The sequence below is a fragment of the Eleutherodactylus coqui genome, chromosome 12 (assembly GCF_035609145.1).
Source record: "Eleutherodactylus coqui strain aEleCoq1 chromosome 12, aEleCoq1.hap1, whole genome shotgun sequence".
Lineage (NCBI taxonomy): Eukaryota > Metazoa > Chordata > Amphibia > Anura > Eleutherodactylidae > Eleutherodactylus > Eleutherodactylus coqui.
In genome coordinates this window covers 83,237,282-83,259,012 of record NC_089848.1, presented here as the reverse complement: position 1 = coordinate 83,259,012, position 21,731 = coordinate 83,237,282, and the positions used below count along the sequence as shown (strand labels likewise).

Below are 21,731 nucleotides of genomic sequence, written 5' to 3'. Positions count from 1 at the left end.
CATCAAAGTTAGACGCCTGTGAACACTACCAGGGTCTATTTACCAGTCACTAATCCCCTCACCGAGGGGAGCTAAATTGTTTAGTTCAAGACTCTGCTGTAAATGGTGAATGGCAATAAACGGATAAATCCCATATTAATATAAGTGCATCTGTGTACAAACACTGTTACTGATGGGTAATTCCAGCTGCTGCATCAGCCAACTTCTACAAATGGACTAAGACTTCAAAATACAAACTGTTCCAGTAGTTTTGTTATCCTAAAGATTAGCAAAAACAACTTCCGATAACTTAAAGGGGTTATCCAGGGACAAGTTGTTTTTTCAAAAGCTGCCCACCATGTTGTCCCAAATTAAAAAAAGCCATACTGTCATCTTTCCCATTCCACCTATGGGGAGTCTCCTGCTGGTCTTCACTTCTAGCTGCAGAGCAATGACACCACTGACATAGGAATTGCTACTGTAAGGGACTACGCCTAAAGGGTTGCTGTGCAAATGGACCAAGAGATGCACCAAAGGTTGCGCCAAAAATACGGCGTACACCAGAAATTGCGCCAAATTCCAACATAACAGGGCTAAGCATGCCTCAAAGACAGTGACTAATTGGCTGGGACTCAGATCATAAAAAGGAAAATCAGTGCTGTGCTGCAGGGAGAGAACGCAAGGAACTAGAGTGAGTTGTAAGTGATGCTGAGTAGGTGGTCTTAGATGCCCGATATTCTGCAGACAGCTGTTGTCTGTGCAATGAGGAGATGTAGCACTGGAACAGAGTAGAGATTGTGAGACAAGAAGCTGCCTGGCGAGTATAGTGTGTACCACATAAAGGGATCAACGTCTGCCTACTGCAGAAGCCACAAAAGGGAGTAGCAACCACCGGATGACTTGGGATGCTGTGCTGAACAGCCAGATACTAGAGCAAGCATCTAGAAAGCGACAAGATGTGATAGAGAAGCGCTCCTGACCCTGAACTAGTCTGGGCCAGTCAAGGTGATTACTCACGCACGACACACTGTAAGTGAGGCCGGCCTCAATCTGATTGTACAGATGGGTTACTCTTTAGCTTGACTTTTAATGTGCCATGATGTCTTGGCGTGCTATACTATCAGGGTGATTTATTTACACTTTTAATTACTTTTGTTGTGTTGTGATAAGAGAAAAATAGACTTTTTGGGGGTTAAGATAAGATTACTTTTCGAGCCATACTATCATAATCAAGGTAAAATTTGTCCCATCTGTAGGTGTGCACACCATTAGGAACCTTGCTAGTTAACCAACAGGTCTGTTGCACAGGTGGGCACTAGACTGAATGGACTTGGAATATTAATAAACTTTCAGAGCTTGCATCCAGGAACTGAAATATTGCTAGAGGGATGTGAAGTTTTGCAGTAGAGACTATGAGTGGCTTCCATACGTTGTATTTTTCTATAGACTGTGTTAATCGTAGTGAAGTGTTAACCCATAGTAATACCGTTTCTAGGGTTTAGTTAGCCATAGTAAGTATTAGGTAAACCTACGGTAAATATTACACTGCTTGCTTGTTATTATAACAGTATTCTCTTTCATTTCTCTATTCTTAAAGGGGTTGTCCCGCGCCGAAACGGGTTTTTTTTTTTTCAATAGCCCCCCCGTTCGGCGCGAGACAAACCCGATGCAGGGGTTAAAAAAAAAACCGGACAGTGCTTACCTGAATCCCCGCGCTCCGGTGACTTCTTACTTACCTTGTGAAGATGGCCACCGGGATCTTCCCCCTCGGTGGACCGCAGGTTTTCTGTGCGGTCCATTGCCGATTCCAGCCTCCTGATTGGCTGGAATCGGCACGTGACGGGGCGGAGCTACGAGGAGCCGCTCTCCGGCACGAGCGGCCCCATTCAGAAAAGAAGAAGACCGGACTGCGCAAGCACGTCTAATTGGGCGATTAGACGCTGAAAATTAGACGGCACCATGGAGACGGGGACGCTAGCAACGGAACAGGTAAGTGAATAACTTCTGTTTGGCTCATATTTAATGCACAACGTACATTACAAAGTGCATTAATATGGCCATACAGAAGTGTATAACCCCACTTGCTTTCGCGGGACAACCCCTTTAATAAAACAATCCATATATTTGTACCTCACTCTGCTGTACCATATTTTGAATCTGTGTAGCGACACCACCTACCCACTATACTGCAACAAATCACTGGCTGAAGTCAGCCAGTGATTGGCCACAGTGGTCACATGGTCTTGGTATCAGTGACCTCATTGCTGGCTCTTTGCACCTGGAAGAGACGACCAGCACAGGACTGGGAATCAACAGAACCCCTATGTCAGGCTGCACTATTATTTAGATTTTTCTACAAACACATTAAGGTGGAGAATCTCTTTAAAGTGAAAGAATCATCAAAAAATGAAAATCAGGGCTTTAATTGTAAGCATTATTGAAAAATGATGTTTATACGACTATACACAAAAAAATCTTGACCTTTTAGTTTCACTCTTGCGGCTAGAAAAGTTTTGTTTTATCCTTACCCTGTCAGTGATACCTTGTTATTATTAGGAATATCTGTGACGTCTATACTGAGGACGCCATTTCTCAATGATAATACACATTTTTATTTTGGGTTGGGAGCTTTTTAGCATGGCAGATTGATGGTTGAAAGATGCTGAAGAAGTGTTCTCAGAAGCTAAACTTCCTGAATCCACCCACTCTGCCTCTATCAATGTAGCATTTAACCCTTTGCAATCCAATTTTGGATTCAGGGTTTCCTAGGGGGCTCTCTCTATTTCTGTCATTATACAATGGCGCCATCTGTTGGCTAGAGCCAGTACTGTGGTATGTGACATGCTGGAGAGGCTCCCGACAACAGAGCGGCCGGCAATATGCGGTAAGAATACCCTACCGGATGTCTTCCGACATCTGAGCTGTACAAGCTTAAATCAGAATGTAGGAAGACGTCAGACAGTCAATTGGAAAGGGTTAAAAATTTGACGAAAATATATAAGAATCAGATTAAGTCTTGTTGGGAGATCAAGAGCCTTGAACGTTATTTAGTGAATAAACCTATTCCAAGAGGTTTAAGAATCAATATAGCTCCGGGTGAGAGATTACGTTCACCTGTTTTGTTGGAGAAATGGGAAAATGAGATCACAGAGTCCTCTTTCAGATTGATGAAAATACTGTTAGAAAAAAAATAATAAATCTTGTTATTTGTGTGGCACCAACTTATTCTGCAGCACTTTCAGGTAATTTTAATTATTACCCCCCACCAGGCTGCATACTAATTTTACCAACGTCAGAAGGAAGAGTCAACCCTGAGCCGGCTACCTGAACCAAGTGGGGATTGAACTCGCAACCTTCAGGTCGTGAGTGAAAACTTATGACTACATTGCTGTATCCTTAACATGCACCATGTATTTTTGTTAGGCATTAAAAGGTATTATATCTACAAGATTACGTGGTTTCTCTTGCTGGGAACAATCACATTTAACATGCACCACACATGGCTCTAAGAAGAAGAAGAAAACAATTTGATTGTACAGATGGGTTACTCTTTAGCTTGACTTTTAATGCGCCATGATTCTTGGCGTGCTATGCTATCAGGGTGGTTTATTTACACTTTTAATTACTTTTGATGTGTTACGATTAGAGATGAGTGAGCATACTCGCTAAGGGTCGCTATTTCCCTTAGCGAGTACCTGCCTGCTCGAGAGACAAGGTTCGGGTGGCGGCGCGGGGGAGCGGTGAGTTGCGGCAGTCAGCAGGGGGGAGCGGGGGGGGGGGAGAGGGAGAGAGAGATCTCCCCTCCGTTCCTTCCCGCTCTCCCCAGCAGCTCCCTGCCCGCCACCGGCACCCGAACCTTGTCTCTCGAGCGGGCAGGTACTCGCTCAGGGCAATGCTCGCTCGAGTAATTGCCCTTAGCGAGTATGCTCGCTCATCTCTAGTTACGATAAAGGAAAAATAAACGTTTTGGGGGTTAAGATAAGATAACATTTTGAGCCATGCTATCATAATCAAGGTAAACTTTGCCCCATCTGTAGGTGTGCACACCATTAGGAACCTTGCTAGTTAACCAACAGGTCTGTTGCACAGGTGGGCACTAGACTGAACGGACTTGGAATATTAATAAACTTTCAGAGCTTGCATCCAGGAACTGAGATATTGCTAGAGGGACGTGAAGTTTTGCAGCAGACACTTTGAGTGGCTTTCATACGTTGTATTTTTCTATAGACTGTGTTGATTGTAGTGAAGTGTTAACCCTTCAAAAAACTATGTACTACATCAAGTGGCCTGTATTTCTATGTAGCGAGTCTGATTCTTGCCAAATGTTATTTATATTGTTCTTAAAAGTATTACGGTTATTCTGTGTTGTACACCAAGTAATACCATTTCTAGGGTTTAGATAGCCATAGTAACCCCCCACCAGGCTGCGTACTAATTTTACCAACCTCAGAAGGAAGAGTCAACCCTGAGCTGGCTACGTGAACCATGTGGGGATTGAACTCGCAACCTTCAGGTCATGAGTGAAAACTTAGGACTACATTGCTGTATCCTTAACATGCACCATGTATTTTTGTTAGCCCTTAAAAGGTATTATATCTAATATATAATATATAATCTAAGATTACGTGGTTTCTGGGAACAATCACATTTAACATGCACCACGCATGGCTCTAAGAAGATGAAGAAAACAAAGATATCAGAGAAACTAAGTGCCCAATTGGACATGCTAATTACTAACATAAAAAAGTTCTCTGGAGATCCATCATTTTCTAAATGGGAACAAAACCCGGAAACAAACATAAATTTTGTTATTTGTGTAGCGCCAAAGTATTCCGTGGTGCTTTCAGGTAATTTTTTTAGTACTTTACAACAGATATATCTGATGTACTCAGATGGCTTCAAGGGGTCCAGATTGATCAACATCTTTTAGCTAGCCTAGACGTAGAAGCACCCTACTCATCAATTCCACGTGATAAGGGATGTGATGCTGTTGAACATTTTTTTGCAAACTAGAAGTAATAGAATGTTGGCCCATAACAGATTTGTTATGACAATTTTACACTTCATCTTGCAACAGAAAGTGTTTCTGTTTGGAGAGGAGTACTTCCAGCAGCTCAGGGGGACCGCGATGGGGACGCCATGTGCCCCAACTCATGCAAATCTCTTCCTGGGCTAATGGGAGGAAACAATTATCTTTTGTGGTGAGGATGATGTGAACTAATGTATCGCATTATGGATGCGATACCTTGCTGATATCTTCATCATTTGGACATCAACAATGAGTGCATTAGAGTCCTTTGTTAAAAGACTTAAAATGAACAATCTTGGCCTGAAATTTACATAGGAATTTTAATATTCAGGTCTGTCATTTCTGGATCCCTGGATCGAAAAAACTGACAATGGATTTGTAAGTACTACAATTTTTAGGAAACCTACAGCTAGCAATAATCTGTTACAAGGGGATAGCTGTCACCTATTACCAATGAAGAAGGGGATACCCAAGGGTCAATATCTCAGTTTAACGAGAAATTGCTCATCCCAAAAAGAATGCAGATTTAGTGCAAGAGAAACATCTTACAGTCTTATTGTGGGATCTTAAAACTTGCCCCCCTTATTGCAAATAATATTTCAGAGTTGTCATTAATCACCTATGTGAAAGGAAAAAGTCTTGGGGAGAGACTTTTCCACAGTCACCCTGTAAGCCACAACATCTGGACAGACCGGCCGGTATGTACAGAAGTGGTGAGTGTTCAGTCTGCTCTTTTGTGAAAATGGGCAAAAGTTTTAAGAGTGCGGTCACTAATCAGGAGTATAGATTAAAACATTACGCCGACTGTAAGATGATGGGAATAGTTCACCTTGCTACCTGTACCTGCCCAATGGATTACATTGGCAAAACAATCCGACAATTCCGCAGACGTCTCAGGGACCACATCTGCGATATTAAGAACAAACGTGACAAACCGCTGGCAAGACATGTCAATGAGGTTCGTGGTGGTGACTGTGGACAGGTCTTCTTCCAAGTCATAGAAAAAAATACAGTTTTCATTAACAGGAGGTAATTGGGACAATCACATTCTGAGAAAAGTATCCCAATGGATTTTCAGGCTGGATTGCGTCCATCCTAGAGGGTTGAATGAAATTCAGTCCTTTACCTGTTTTATCCCAGATTAGTTTATCCCGTATACGATTTTGTTCCTCAGTTGACTACAAAAGTGTATTTTCTTTGTCAATCTCGGTTGTTTTAGATTGTGCTTAGGAGATTATGCCATCTTATCGTGGGAAGATGATGGCATCCCACGCTCTTTGAGCTAGTATATTGTTTTTACTATAGATTTACCGATTTCGCATCCACTTGATAAATCCAATCATGATGTGATTTTTCTTGGTGATGACATGTATAAGGTGTCTTTTCTGATCTAAGGACTGTAGACTGTATAAGGGACAGGAGCATTGTTCATGTCTTCACTAGGCATAATTGTCTGCTGACATTATCCATTATTGCCACACCGATATATAAAAGGAGCAATGCATAGCAATGGTCTAAAATGATCATGGAATTTGGAGGGGATCTCCTGGATCATGGGTCTGGCCTACTCCTGGATCATGGGTCTGGCCTACTCCTGGATCATGGGTCTGGCCTACTCCTGGATCATGGGTCTGGCCTACTCCTGGATCATGGGTCTGGCCCACTCCTGGATCATGGGTCTGGCCCACTCCTGGATCATGGGTCTGGCCCACTCCTGGATCATGGGTCTGGCCCACTCCTGGATCATGGGTCTGGCCCACTCCTGGATCATGGATCTGGCCTACTCCTGGATCATGGATCTGGCCTACTCCTGGATCATGGGTCTGGCCTACTGTTAATGCAGTACTCCAAGTAACTGGCTCATGAGAGGATCAAACCTGCAGCCTTGCTGTTAGCATTATGCTCTTACCGACTGAGTGAACTTTATCTTGATTGACTTCTTCAATCTGGATAGTGTCTGACACAAAACTTTCACTATTGGTTCTTCCAGGACCTGAAGGGGAGGAGTATATGGAATAAATAGGTAAGCCTGTTCAGTAGTCTCATGATTAAATTTTAACCCTTTGCAATCCAATTTTGGATTCAGTGTTTCCTAGGAGGCTTTCTCTTTCTGCCATTATACAATGGCACTATCTGCTGGCTAGAGCCAGTACTGCAGTATGGGACATGCTGGAGAGGCCCCCCTAAAACAGAGCAGCCAGTAATATACAGTGAGAATACCCTGCTGGACATCTTCCGACATCGGAGGTGTACAGCCTTCAATCAGAATGTCTTCAGCTGCCTGACAGTGGATTGGAAAGGGTTAAGGAGTAGTTATGTTAGGTGGTTCATCCACAACTCCACACCTTCAGAACTGACTGTTTGTAGTCTAGGCTCAGGCTTAGTAAAAAGAGGGCAGGTAGCTGAATTTCTACTAGGTAGCCAGAGTAGCTAGGCTAACTTTCATCAAGCCACACCAAGCTAAAAACAGCTACATCTGGCTCATGGCAATCGGCTCCTTTGTTACTACTAGCAGTCAGATAATAAGTGCAGAATAGGGTGTCTACTGAAGTAATAAATGACCCTAGATCTTCTGGGTCTAACCGTTGTATTCCTACACAAGATCTTAGTACCAGTTAGTACTCCTCGTATATTTGGAGGTGAAGAGTGCTTCCCTGTCCCCTTGTTTATATCATATTTGAGGTCTAAGCTTATATTTTGCGCTTACTGGTATAAATATATCGACACTACTATCAATGAACTACCACTGCTAGTAGGATATGAGGTACCCAGCATCAATTAACCAATAAAAGAATGTGGTACTTTCCGATATAGGACCCCTGATGATACCATTAATTTGCCTAAAACGCACGTAGGGTCAAATAACAGTTGTTATAAAAGAGTTTATCGGTCATTATGGTTCTAGATGGGTACCACAGTGAATAAGTGTTATGTCTATTAATATTGGTTGATTAATAGAGATGAGCGAACGTACTCGGTTCAGGTGTTTTTGCACTTGAGCACCAGTTTTTCCGAGTAACCGACTACTCGGACGAAAAGATTCGGGGGGCGCCGGGGGTGAGCGGGGGGTTGCAGAGGGGAGTGGGGGGGGGGGGGGGAGAGAGAGATAGAGAGAGAGAGCTACACCCTGTTCCCCACTGCTACCTCCCGCGCCCCCCGAACGCTCGCTCATCTCTATTTATTAACAATACAACCAAAATTCAAACTATAGGACACATAACACGAACTTGTGATAGGGGCATCTAGCGTTTTATCCCCTATGAGGTTGCATTCGCACAGTGGCATTTACCAATAAACAGTGTGCTCAGACCTCCATGATCACTGCAATACCAAGGGCCCTGTGACTGTAACGCATGTGGTTTTATAAATCAAGGATCGTGGTGCGTTTTACACAAATTGCTACATTTTGCGTTAGAATATCCATTAGAGCCTATTTTTGTACACGTTTTGGGGATAACCAACTACAGGGGGAGATCCAGTTATTTCTTGGTGTGCCCCCCCCCCCCCTCCCTTCTTTTGTTTTTGGGTTTATACTTTGCTTCATATTAATGTCATCACTATTAGCTATGATAAGTTCCTGATTTTTAATTAGAATCATTCCGCTTTAAGATGCCTGCAAGGTGGAGATTTGACCTACCACATGCTGCAATAAAATCTGCTCTTTCTGTACAGACAGACTGCGGCCATATAAACATCAGCTCTTGTTCCTATTCAGCGTGACATTTAGTTATTCATCTGAATGGAATGTATCCTCAGAACAGACAACAGAAGTGATGAGGCCAACGGAGCAGGACAGACAACCTCTAAACAGACGGCCGGGACACAGACGTAGAATATTAACACAGCAAACCGCAAGCTCCAGAAAGGTTTCATACGCACTGGAAAGGGGCTTAAACAGCAACTCCACATCTTCCAAGTTCTGAGAAGTCATTACCCCTTTAGTGGCACGCCTGGAAAATCTCCGGGGCTTGCTGCACTGACCATGCAGTTAAATCCCGGAAGATTTCCGTGGACAGCTCTAGTGCTGAAATGTTGGCCAGGACACAGTTATTGTGCCACTGTACACGTTTGTCACTCCGAATTATCTCAGAAAAATCTCTAGGGCTTGCTGCGCTGACATGGTAATAATAAACCTGCCACTGAAGGGGTTAAATGATTACTCCAGGCAGAACGTATACCCTGTGTTAAGCAGGGCTGGAGGGCCAGGGCATTACATGGGGGTTCAATGAAAAGACAGGAGATGGAACAATACCTCTGCAGCTGTGAGGGTGCTCAGCGCCTCACTCTGCTGCTCTGCCATCCCATCCTGTTTACGGGTGGCACGTTTGCAATGATGCTTGGTCTCTTAAAGGGCCAGTACTTGTGAATTGCTCCTACCTTTTGCCAATGGCCAAGTGGTCTAGCTTTTTAAGGACCCTTTCTCCATCTTTCCTTAAAATAAATAATAAGTCCATTTAGTTCTGGCTGGCTGAAAAAGTGTTTTCTCCTGATACTTCCATTACTGTGAAGCCGGTAGTGGCATTGTGTACGGCGTGGTGGTGACAGGCGGAGGTAGTATTTTTAAAAAAAATAAAAATAACTTTGTACTAAACTGTAATCAGAAGACTACCATAGCATGTATACTTGAACATTGCTTATGGTAACTCATGGCATAAACTCTTAAAGAGACAGTAGTCAATTCCTAATCACTCATATACGTACTCATTGCCTGCAGTTTTTCACTGGCATTTACATCTCCTGTTCATCTCTTCTGACTGGTGGCAACAAGGTACATTATTTATGGATTTTCCTATATCATGCCTGATTACCGCTTATTCCCTGTTTTGACTGACCCATTACTCTCCGTAGGAGCTGCGTCCTCTATTTACTGGACGCCAGACGTTGTAGATGTCACCAGAATCAGAGTCTCTTGAACAAACTAATATGTTAAGCTGTATAGCAACAGCCTCTCCTGCTCTGCCTTCATCAGAATGCTACACCCTTTATGTCCAGGGGTCCGCCGCTTGTATTATCATCACGTCCTCATGCACTGTAGGTGCCAGCATCACCTACAGCTCAACGCTTGACATCTGTGGGGTGGGAAGGGAGATCCAGCAGGTCCTTCATTCAGCCATCTCTTCAGCCCCTGGGTCATCAGTGCCCTTTTGGTCTCTGGCAGTGTCACTCCTGGCAGCTTGCCAGCATGGGGACACTGTCTGCTGTGCTGTCCCCGTCCCTAGGCACACCCAACACCACTATTTCTGCAGACCTCTTTGTGATCCTTCCTCTTTTTCTCACACACTTTGAATTCTGAGCTGCATCACAGTTCCAAGATGACTGCTGGCCCTTCCCCACAGAATCACAGGGGGTTACACAACCAATCAAATCCTTGTCTAGAAGCTTCTAGTAAATTCAGTTTAGTTCTATTAGTATTAGCCTTTGGTTGTATTGTAGCTCCCTCTTGCGACCAAAGCTGATTTTGCAGTCTGCATTATTGTGGCTCAGTCCTATATGCCACAGAATAACTGATAGAAGCAATGGGACCTCAATCCGTAGCCCAGTACATGAGGGCGAAGCCACTATAATCCATAAGAGGGGAGCAGGGCACTGCTTACCCCTCTTACAACTGAACCAACTTGTATGTTTTATCTTGTTTATCTGGTGCCTGCCTTGTCTTTCATTCCTGACTACTGTTCATTACCAAACTCTGCACTATCTGACTGCCTCCACCTTGGTACTGGTGGTTTAGAAAAAGGGCAAAGCACTGCTAAAAGTAATGGTATACACTATCCTACTAAACGTAATTGGACACCTGAACAAGAATCGAAAGTAGCATTTAATTTCATATATTAAGACTTAGTGGAACTCCTTTGGCCCTAATGACATCGGATACTCTCCACTGCATACTTTTTACTAATGTCTGAAATATTTCAGCTGGTATTTCTTGCCATTCATCCTGCAAAGCTCTAGTGAGTTCTTTCAGGTTACACGCTAAGTCCCATTCACTTCAATGGCATTCAGCCTGCAGTACCAATGTGGGCCACTGTGCAATGTACAGAGCTGTCTGCTTCCTGCAGCAAAATAGCTAGAAATGGGACAACCCCTTAAAGGTTCTGTACATGCTGCTTCTGAGCACTACATTTAGTGTACACTATATGCCAAGAAAAGCTCTTTATGTATATGTCAAACATATCTATAGAGCTCCATGCACCCAACGGAAGCCAAAAATGTATTGCTTTAGCTTCTGCTGGTCCACTACTTGTCGGCGTATTTCTTTTTTTGGAAGGAGCCTCAGGCAGTGCTTTCTCATAGAGAGAGGCACTGCAAAAAAAACCTACGTTTTTTTTTACAATTGGAGTCAATACAGTAGCATACGTCGGAGCCGTCTAGCAGGGGTATAGGAAATCTTACTGACACATATGTCCATTAAAAGGCTTGAATGCTCTGTGCACAGAAAGTAACTCTACCAATGGAAGGCTGAAAAAAGTGAAATGTTGGGTACTTGATTGACCATGTCAAAGCCTGTATCACAATCTCACCAAGATGCATTCATACAGCCGTGGGAAGAGAGTTCATCTCTGCTAAACTCCCTCCCCCTCTCCGCCCCTTGACGGCTGCTAGAAAAGGGATGGGACGAGAGCTTAGCAGATCTAGTGTGCTAAACTCCCTCCCCCTCTCTGCCACAGCCTGTGGGAGCTGCCGGCAAGGGGAGGGCCTTTAGCAGTACGAGGCGTTGCTAAACTCCCTCCCACTACCCTTTTCTGAAGAGTCTCATAGGTTTCCATAGGAGTCTATTACCGTACAAGTCCTATATTTTCCGGTTGTGCGTAAAAGCAGCTGACCGGAATGGGCACAGTATGCTCTAGCAGTCTTGGCCGGACTATTTTATGTGCTGGAAAACCGCCATCTGAACGGATGCATTGGAATCCAATGGTCACGATTATTGGACGGCGTCTTATCGTGGCAAAATAGCTGCGATTAAAAATGCTCCTGTGAAACTTCCCTACACCTCGAAGGTGAACCAGATTAATGGGAATATCTGAAATCTGCACCCGAGGCTTTATTCACAGGAGCGTTTTTACACGTTTCTATAGCCGCGTTTTCACACCTGGACGAAAATCAATTTTTTTATTTGAGAACCAAGAAATAGAACATAAATGGTGGAATAATGACAGATGCACAATTATGATTTACATAAAATCTAGTTTCCCTGCCATAAAATACTAAATTGTCATATACTCACCTCTCCCCGCTCCTGCTGTGCTCAGTCCTCCTCCCGCTGTTTGTGTACAGGCCGCCGTCCCGCCTGGTTTACGGAACGTCACAGATGTTGCAGTCCATGATGGAGCTCAGTGCTTGATCACTGGGCTCTGGTACTGGTTCGGGCACCTGTCGTGTCCCATAAAGAGACTAAATAAAAATCTAATAGCCCGGCAATAGTGTGAAATAAAGAATAAACCATACTCGCCTGTTACTTGGCGCCCCAGTCTAGTGCAGCCCCATTGGTCCTGAACACCCTGGTTCTGGAAGCTGCTGTGGCGGTCACTTCAATCACAGATTTCAGTGGTCAGGTGCCTTTCATGGCAGTGCCACCACTGAAGCCAATGATTAGTTGTGGTCATGTCAGCTATGAACGGCATAGGACTACTGCATCATCTTCCAGGATTGGAGCGGCAGGAGTGGGATGGCTGCACTGGACCAGGAGGCCAAGAAGGAGGTAAGTAGTGTTTATTTTACATCATGGCTTGCCCGATTTTTTTATTTTAAGTCCCAGAAAACTGTTTTATGAAGTTACAATGAAGCTGCGTCCCATTAACGGGGAATGATGTTTAGATAGTAGGACAAGCAGATTATTACCGTAGTGGAGGAGGAAGCGGCTGATACAATCACATCACACAGGGGTCTGAAGAGGGTTATTTACCAAACCAGGCACTTCTCTCCACAGACCCTGAAGTTTACACTACAAAAGTCCAGAAGACTTCAAAGTGGAAGATAAATGGTCTGATAAGAGGCCATGTGTGGTATGAAGCGTAGACGCCTGTGTAATGTCCTCAACCATACAATAAACTTCAGCTTGCTGACATCTCCCCATACACTGCAGCCTACCCTTATGGCAATCATTTAATCGCCATTCCTACAGCAGACATTTTAAGGGGTATGTATACTGCTAAGCAACACTTATGGGGTAGCATGATTAAAGCACATCCATATGACCAGGGGCATAGCTAAAGGCTTATGGGCCCGGGTGTAAACTTTATCTTGGGGCCCTCAAACTTCTTTTAACCCCTTAACGAAGAGGCATAACTTGAAGCTCCTGGGCCCTAATGCAAAACCTGTAGCAGGGCCCCCAACTATAATGCTTTATTTATAGTACTATGCTCCCTATATGGAGAAGAGAGACCTTATGGGCCCCCTAAGGCTCCTGGGCCCAGGTGCAACCGCATCCCATATAGTTATGCCAGTGGATATGACCACAAATGCAATGGATAAACTACAGCTGCCAATGAAGTCCCAAACAATAATGGACCAATCTCCTAAATTCACAAGCTCAATATACCATAAACAGTAAACCAGTAAAGCAGCGGGTCCGTATACCATGACTAGTGAACCAGTAAAGAGGTAACCTATGCATACATCTTAGAATGGCAAAATTGGAATGTTCTTATGGTATATAATCTGTTAGTCCATGATGGCATATAACAACAAAGGATCCAGACTAGATCAAGCAAAATCTATCCTTATTGCACCCTCTTAACTGTATATCCCTACTACCAGCACTGGAAAAAATCGGCAGACCAATAAGAGTTTAGCCCTGAGTAGTTCACCCTACTAAGAGCCTAGCAGTGTGGCAACCTATTACCGTATGCCAGCTTAAATAATATGCCACTTTAGCCCCAAACATATTTCACCGGTTTCCCCAGCAGGTTCATCAGGAAAAAATGGAAGATGGTAAAGACAGTAAGTACTTGTGGGTACTCAACATGGGTGCAAATTGCCTCAGTAGTGTTTGTGCTGCATATGGCAGTCCAAATGATGTGGTGTCTCACGACAAATCTCATGGAGGCAAGCATGACCCCCAGTTCATAACTTCTGGGGAATCCTGTGTGACATAGAACCGGGCACTGCTGCTCGTCATTCATGGCAGACAGGGAGCGGGTACAAAGGGGTCTCCAGGGAGACAGGGTACTTGACTGTCCTATCCTGTGAAGTCCAGTTTCGAGGGTTTTTTCCACTATTTTTGTATTTTTAGGTATACTTTTACAACCAATATTTTTTATTGTTACAATGTATCAAAAGTAAAAAAAAACAAAAACTTTTCATTTGCAGAAGAAACTTGGCAAATAAGCTTTTAATTTTTTTCACAATAGTTATAGACTACAAACCTTTGATCATGCAGTCATGTGTGACTTCACCCCATTTTCTTACTTATCTACAGAACATTACCGATAAGTCCCTATTGTTACATGGAAACATGTGATGTTAGTTTGAATGCATTGGGACATATTTACTATTGCAGTTGCATTAGGGACTCCCCTAGAGGGCTTTATGGTTCCCATGGAGACAGACTGGAGAGATTTGCCAAAAACTGCTACAGAATGTCTGCGTACGTCAAAATTTGCACCAAATTGTGGCACATCAGAACTGAGCATGCCCACTGGATTTTATCTGATTGGAGAATCTATACATATAAAGGTGAAAGCCCTCACTGACTGACTCACTCACTCACTAACTCACTAACTGACTGACTCGCAACTAATTCTCTAACTTCCTGGTGCCGTACAAACATGAAATTTGGCACGGCCATTCTTTAGGTCCTAAATAGGAAAACTAAAGTGGTCACAACTCGAAAATTCAATGCAAATTGCAAAATATTGGCAGCCCTGTGTAACTAAGCGCTGCGGAATATGTTGGCGCTATACAAATAAAGTTTATTATTATTAATGTACCTAATCTAATTCTCTAACTTCCCAGTGTCAAACAAACATGAAATTTGGCACAACCATTCTTTAGGTCCTAAATAGGAAAAGTAAAGGGGTCACAACTCGAAAATTCAATGCTAATTGCAAAATATTGGCAGCCCTATGAAATGTACCTTCCCAGTGTTGTACAAACATGAGATTTGGAATGAACATTCTTTAGGTCCTAAATAGGAAAAATAAAGGGGTCACAACTCAAAAATGTAAGGCTAATTGCAAAAGTGTTGGCACCCCTATGTAATGTACCTAATCTAATTCTCTTACTTCCCAGTGTTGTACAAACATGAAATTTGACGTGGCCATTCCTTGGATCCTAACTAGGAAAAGTAAAGGGGTCACAACTCGATTATTCAATGATAAGTGCAAAAGTATTGGCATAAGCGCTGCGGAACAAGTTGGTGCTGTACAAATAATAATAATTATTAATTATCATTATTATCCCTGTGTATTGTACTTAATCTAATTCTCTAACTTCCCAGTATAGTACAAGCGTGAAATTTGGCACGAGTATTCTTTAGGTCCTAACTAGGAAAAGTAAGGGGGTCACAACTCGATTATTCAATGCTAATTGCAAAAGTAAGTGCACCCCTATGTAATATAACTTCCCGGTGTCATACAAGCGTGAAATGTGACTGAGTATTCTTTAAGTCCTAAGTGAGGAGAGTAGGAGGACGGCACATTCTGCAGCAGGGCATCGGTACATGCAGCTTGAGAAGAATCTGACGCCCCTCTATGTGTATACATATTTTATTCCTTGGTTCCTCTAAAGTAACCACAACTTCATGAAATTTTCTGTGCGAACAACAGGTAAACACCTGTATCAAATTAACTCGTGCGAAGCCGGGTATTTCAGCTAGTTCTAATATAAAAGACAATTTCTTGCTGCATAGTAAGAGAAAATGGCATGCAGGAGTTATGAGAGAAAGACCAGAGGAAAAGCTGTGCTGGCATAGAACTGAGCTAACCAGATTTGGAGAGGAGCAGGATCGATCAACATCTGCAGAAAGTAGCAGAGATCATTGCTCCTGACTCCAGCCAATGCTGCAGGACTGCTTGGGTCAGTAGAAGCACATCAAAACTGTAAGTGAGACCGGGCTCTACTCTACGCATGTGAACAAACCCATTGAAAGCAAATACGCTCGTGTAAAGAAGGCCTTACTATTGATTTGTGCCAGAATGAACAGATATTACACCTCTCACTCCACTTTTCAAACTTGCGTAGAAAACTGGCTGTGGCTTGCTGTTTGCCTGGATTTTATAAGATGTGACTTTTTAAAAAGTCACAAAATTTGTCCTGTAGCTAGGTGGTGCATAAAATGACTCCACATGTCTAGACTCATATAAAAATGTGACAAATTTATCAACATCATGTGACATTTGATACATTTGTCGCATTTTAAACTGGAGATTGCGAAAAAAGCTGTCAGAAAAGTGGCATAAAAATCCCCAATGATAAATTCGTACCAATCTGAGGAACATGAGCTAATGCGCCAGCGCTGAGATTGGTAAGACTATGCTGCATTACATGGGAAGTTAGGAGATAAACCAGGGTCATGGCATGCACCAACTGCACAGGCTATGTGTGGGGAGGGAAATAAGCAACGGAAGTAATAGTTTCAGTAATAATAGAGAACATACTATTTTGGCAGCAGACTCACCTTGTATCATGCAACAGAGATGGGTTCCTGATGATTTGGGCACTAAGTATGAATTACTTTTTGGCGGAGGGGTGCTAAAACAAATCTTTGTCATATAAATGAAAGTTGAGCTGAACCAATCAGTAGTTCTTAGTGAAAAATGTACAGTAGTCTCCTGTTCAAGACCCTCATCTATTAGCTAGAGCTAAGAGAGGCTGGAAAGACCCTCTCCACCTCTGGAGGACCTAGTAGGTCTATGCATTATATAGGCAGCCAGTTCATTTCTAAGGATACCATGTAATGCGCCATTCCCTCAGCAGAGGCGCTGTAAGGAAATTGAACACTTTGCTACCAGGTTCCCTCACAGATTGTAGCTGATGAATGGGAGTCCTAGTAGTTGGATATTCTGCGATCAGCTTATTTTTGGGAGATCCTTAAAACAAAATAGGTTCGTCCAAAGTGGACAGTCCCTTTAAATGGATGCTACCAAAGAGCAATAGTTTACATGTAGTACCAATATAAGTATTGCTACTATGTAAAATAAAAAATCTGAAGTTCGGTAACTTGAGGTTCTTGTATTATATATCTGAAGGACATAAACTGCTCTTTTAGGGAACGCAACATCTGTTTTACATCTTGTATCCCTTTCATTTACCTCTTCACCTCAGACATGACATGTTCTACATCCTGGAAGCAACAGCAAGTAGGAGAGATTCTGATCAATAATTAAAGGGAGTTTCCAGCTCTGTGTATATAATGAGAGGCTTCAGCAACCTTCTAATATACTTTGTGTTATCAGTTCCTCATCTTTTTTCAGGACCTCTGCTTGCTGTCAGTGAACAGGAGTATTCTTGTTTACACTAAGAGGCCTTAGTCACACGGGTGTTTTTTGCCGCGATTTGCAGATCGCATGACGGATGCGCATCCGCAAATCGCGTGACCGGGGCCGAAAAAAAATCACCCGAAAAAACTGCTCCTAGCCGTGTTTCAATAGAAACGGGCCGGAGCTGTCCAGCGCATTGAATTCAATGGAGCCGGCAATACAGCCGGCTCCATTGAAAGCAATGCGCTGCGGGCGATCTCACGATGAATTGTCGGGAAGGGCTTAAATATATAAGCCCTTCCTGACAATTCATCCAGTGCTGTCCGGCAGCCCATTGCTTTCAATGGAGCCGGCTGTATTGCCGGCTCCATTGAATTCAATGGGCAAACATCGTTCTTCTCGGCCACAGCTGTTACAGCTGTGGCAGAGAAGAATGATTTGTCTTCTATATGTTCTCAATGGGGTCGGCGCTGCTGCCGCCGGCCCCATTGAGCGCATATAGAGAAGAGAACAGGAATTGCAGATCGCAGATAGGTGCGATCTGCGATTTCTGTTCTATAATTTATCGGACGAGCGCATAAAAAGCGCTCATGTGTCCGATACCATTGCAAAGCAATGGTTTTATAAAATCGCCGGACGCATGCGCATGCGCAAATCGCGCGAAAAAACGCCCGTCTGACTAAGGCCAGAGGCTGAAAACCCATCTTGAATACATAAACAGAACACATCTCTCTCTCTCTCATCCTGATGGTTTGTTACAATGTATCAGTGCAGGTAAAGTGTATCAATCTGGTGTCTAGACTGTTTAACTCAAAGAGAATTTTCAAGCATAGATATTGGTCATAGCAAGTGACTGAAATGCTAAGAAAGTTGCAAAACGTTTACATAAGACTGGGAACCTCACTGCCCTATGTTACATTCAGGTATACTAAATGTTAAAGAGGATCTGGTTTGAAGAGGGTTCCCTATTGTGGCAAATCATAGAATTGTAGACTTGGAAGGGACCCCTGGAGTCATTAGGTCCAACCCCGCTCAATGCAGAAATCATCATCATAAATTATATGGAGGGGGCACCACTCATGAACCTCCTACTAGTGATGAGCAAACTTTCAAAAGTTTGGTTTGTCCGGTTCACAGAATTTGAGCAAAGAGTTAAGTTTAATCTGAAGTTCAAACAGGAAATTCGCCAATCCCCCCTAAAACTGGTGTACAACACTAAGAGCCATAAAAGCCCCATATAACACTCTTAGGTCATCTAGGAGTACTTTTGCTGTCTTTGAGCTGTCTTTAAGGCAAAGTTAATGAAGAAGAAGAAAAACCAAAAGCTGAAGAAGTGGAAAAGGAAGAACAGGAAGAAGATGATTATTTCAGTGGGTTTGGTAGAGATGAATTGCCTAAGCTTCATATTCACACCAAAACAAACTTTTAGCAAAGTTTAACCCAAAACAGAGTTTGACTATTTTGGTTCGCTTAACATCTCCCCTTACATTAGCTAAGGCAGGAAAGGGGTTGGGGGGTGGGGTGTCCTTTAAAAAATATATTGGAAAAAGCATAAATAATTCCCAGAATGTAAGCCAGGAGAAAAGGTGATAATGCTCTATCCGTGATATCATCTTCAAAAACAAACACTGGGAGCACAGCGGGACTACAGCGCCGGATCGCAGCGTCAGGAGACAGGTAAGTGCAGCTGATTTTGTTATTTTAGCACAGTTGGTGGTATAAAGGGAAGGTTGTCTAGTAACCGGGCAACCCTGTTAAGTAAAGTGTTGCCACTTTACTATTGTACAATGTACCAAGTTTGGGAAAGGGTCACTTACAGACTTTTATAGGGTGGCTCTGGTGTATCTACTAAAGGACATTATCTTGGGGAGGGGGTTCAATAACTTTACAAACCTCATTTAGATACATCTTTAAAAAAACGCAATGTATTCCAATGATCCCAGAGTGTCAGACAACAAAGGTCCCTTACCTGTATGAGCAGGTCTCACAACCTACTGCAGACAGAGAACTACAGCACTCCATACATCACTAATAATTATCAGGCTAGGTTTAATTGGGTATTACGCACATACAAGAAAATTCTCCCAATATATACGCCACATACGAATTGCCCATGGACTTCCATCAGTCAGACAGATGCCAAAAAGCATCCTGCCCCGTCGGCTTCCATTAAACTGATACAACCAAGTGCAAAATAAATGATATAGCGCTACGCAGTGCATTACAATGGGAGTCAATATAGGTATACGGTTATATGTATGATGTGCCCACTGAATGTAATGCCCAAATGCCGTGAAAGCATAACCAGCGGAATGCAGCCTTACCTAAAACTGCTTTGTACTGTACTCTGAAAAAGACGTTGGTTTCACGTAATTTGGGAAAATATCTGCGCCCATCCTGCGGCTACAATTCCTGTCCTGATCCTAACAATATCATAGACCGGATGATGCTGTTACTTTGGGGTCAGTTGGGGAATTTGCTGCTGATTTGAAACCAACCAGAGGACGATAATGCTATATAAATCACTAATAATAATGATACCATAAATGTAACTAATAGACTACAGATGTAGCAAATGTTAACTTGACATTTACGCATTATCATAAGTAATTTACTACAATACCCTGCAATGCTTTAAATGGAGTTATCATGATGTGTCGGTCCTGCCAATGATTGCTACATCTGTGAATGAGTAATGCAGAATAGTTCTTACCTTGCTGACAGCTTCCAGAATTCGAAACAATCAGTATAATCCAGAATGCAGAATAAATGTGTGCAGAGATGACCTCCATAGTAACAGATGGGATTAAGTGCTGAACACAGTGTCTCCTCTGCAGAGAGCTGTGGGGTTGTAGTGCGGCTGGGATGGTCACAGTGCTGGGAACTCCATCAGGATCCTGACTACAGGAACAGCGTCCACTTCTGTAATACTAGCCCAACACCAGGAACGCCCTCCGTCCGGCAGGAGGAGGTTCTAAGGAAGGGCTGAGATGGAGTTTGATGTATTGGGTTTCAAATAGTGTAACCGGCACAATTATGGAAGATTACTTCTTTAAGTGGAGCGATTTATTTCTGCTGCAGAAAGAGTAAAGTTTAGGGCCTCTTTCACACGAGCGCTATTTAGCGAGTATTACGCGAGTATTACGCACGCATACATGGCAAAATACTGTATGGGACTGTCGACTCATAGGAGGTACGCATGCCATTGCGTTCTTGCTGCGTGTTCGCACGACGCGCAGTTCCTCATATCCGTGATCAAGAGACCTAAGAAGCTCTTAGACGGAATGATAGTCGTTCAAATAATCATTTACGAGCCAACGACGGATGCGAATCGTTTGCTTCTTGCTCGTAAAAATCATCAATGGCTGGTTCACTTTTCGTTCCATTTAACCCCTTAAGTACACGGCCTATTTTGGGCTTAAGGGCGTAACGATTTTTGGTGGATTTTCTTCTCCATTTTTCAAAAGCCATAACTTTTTTATTTTTCCATCAATGCAGCCGTATAAGTGCTTGTTTTTTGCGTGGCGGACTGATGTTTTTATCGGCGCCATTTTTGGGTACATTGACTATATTGTAAAACTTTTATAATTTTTTTCTATGATAGCAGGGAGAGAAAACGCATCAATTCTGCCATTGAGATATATATATATATATATTTTTTTTTACAGCGTTAATCATGCAGCATAAATTACACAATCCAATTTTCTGCGGGTCGGTACGATTACAACGATACCAAAATTCTTACTTTTTTTTTTAGGTTTTTCCACTTTTCTGCAATAAAAACCCTTTTTTTGGAAATCTTTTTTTTCTCTAAATCGCTGCATTCAAAGTCCTGTAGCTCTATGAGGGCTTATTTTTTGCGCGATAAGCTGTAGTTTTTATTGGTACCATTTTGGGGTACATACGGCTTTTTTGATCACTTTTATTGCGTTTTTAGGGAAGCAAAATGCTAAAAATGAGCATTTTGCCTCAGTTTTTTAGCGTTTTTCCGTACACAGTCAAAAGTATGTGCAGCTTATTGTACGCGTCATTACGGACGCGACAATACCAAATATGTGGGGGTTTAATTTTTTTTTTACCTTTTTTATGCTAATATGAGAAAAAGCATTAAAAAAAGAGTTTTTAAAGTTTTTTTTTTACATGCTGTTTTATTTTTTCTTCTTTTTTTTTTTTTTTCTTTTTTTACACAATTTGTGTTCCCCTGGGGGACTTACAACACTACACTGATGATCGCTGTGATAAGGCATGGCAGTAGAGATGAGCGAACATACTCGTTTAGGGCGTTTTTGCACTCCAGCACCGCTTTT

The 21,731-nt window shown here is 42.7% G+C and overlaps 1 protein-coding gene across 1 annotated transcript in view; it reads right to left on the bottom strand.

The window, feature by feature from the left end:
* The window catches only part of VWDE (von Willebrand factor D and EGF domains), a 109,004-nt gene extending 88,691 nt beyond the window's left edge, over positions 1-20,313 (bottom strand). Inside the window, exon 1 of the mRNA XM_066585507.1 lies at positions 20,138-20,313. Within this exon, the coding sequence (XP_066441604.1) occupies positions 20,138-20,216 (79 nt within the window). The 5' untranslated portion in view covers positions 20,217-20,313. The remainder of the gene's footprint in view (positions 1-20,137) is intronic.
* Positions 20,314-21,731: the final 1,418 nt, after the last annotated feature.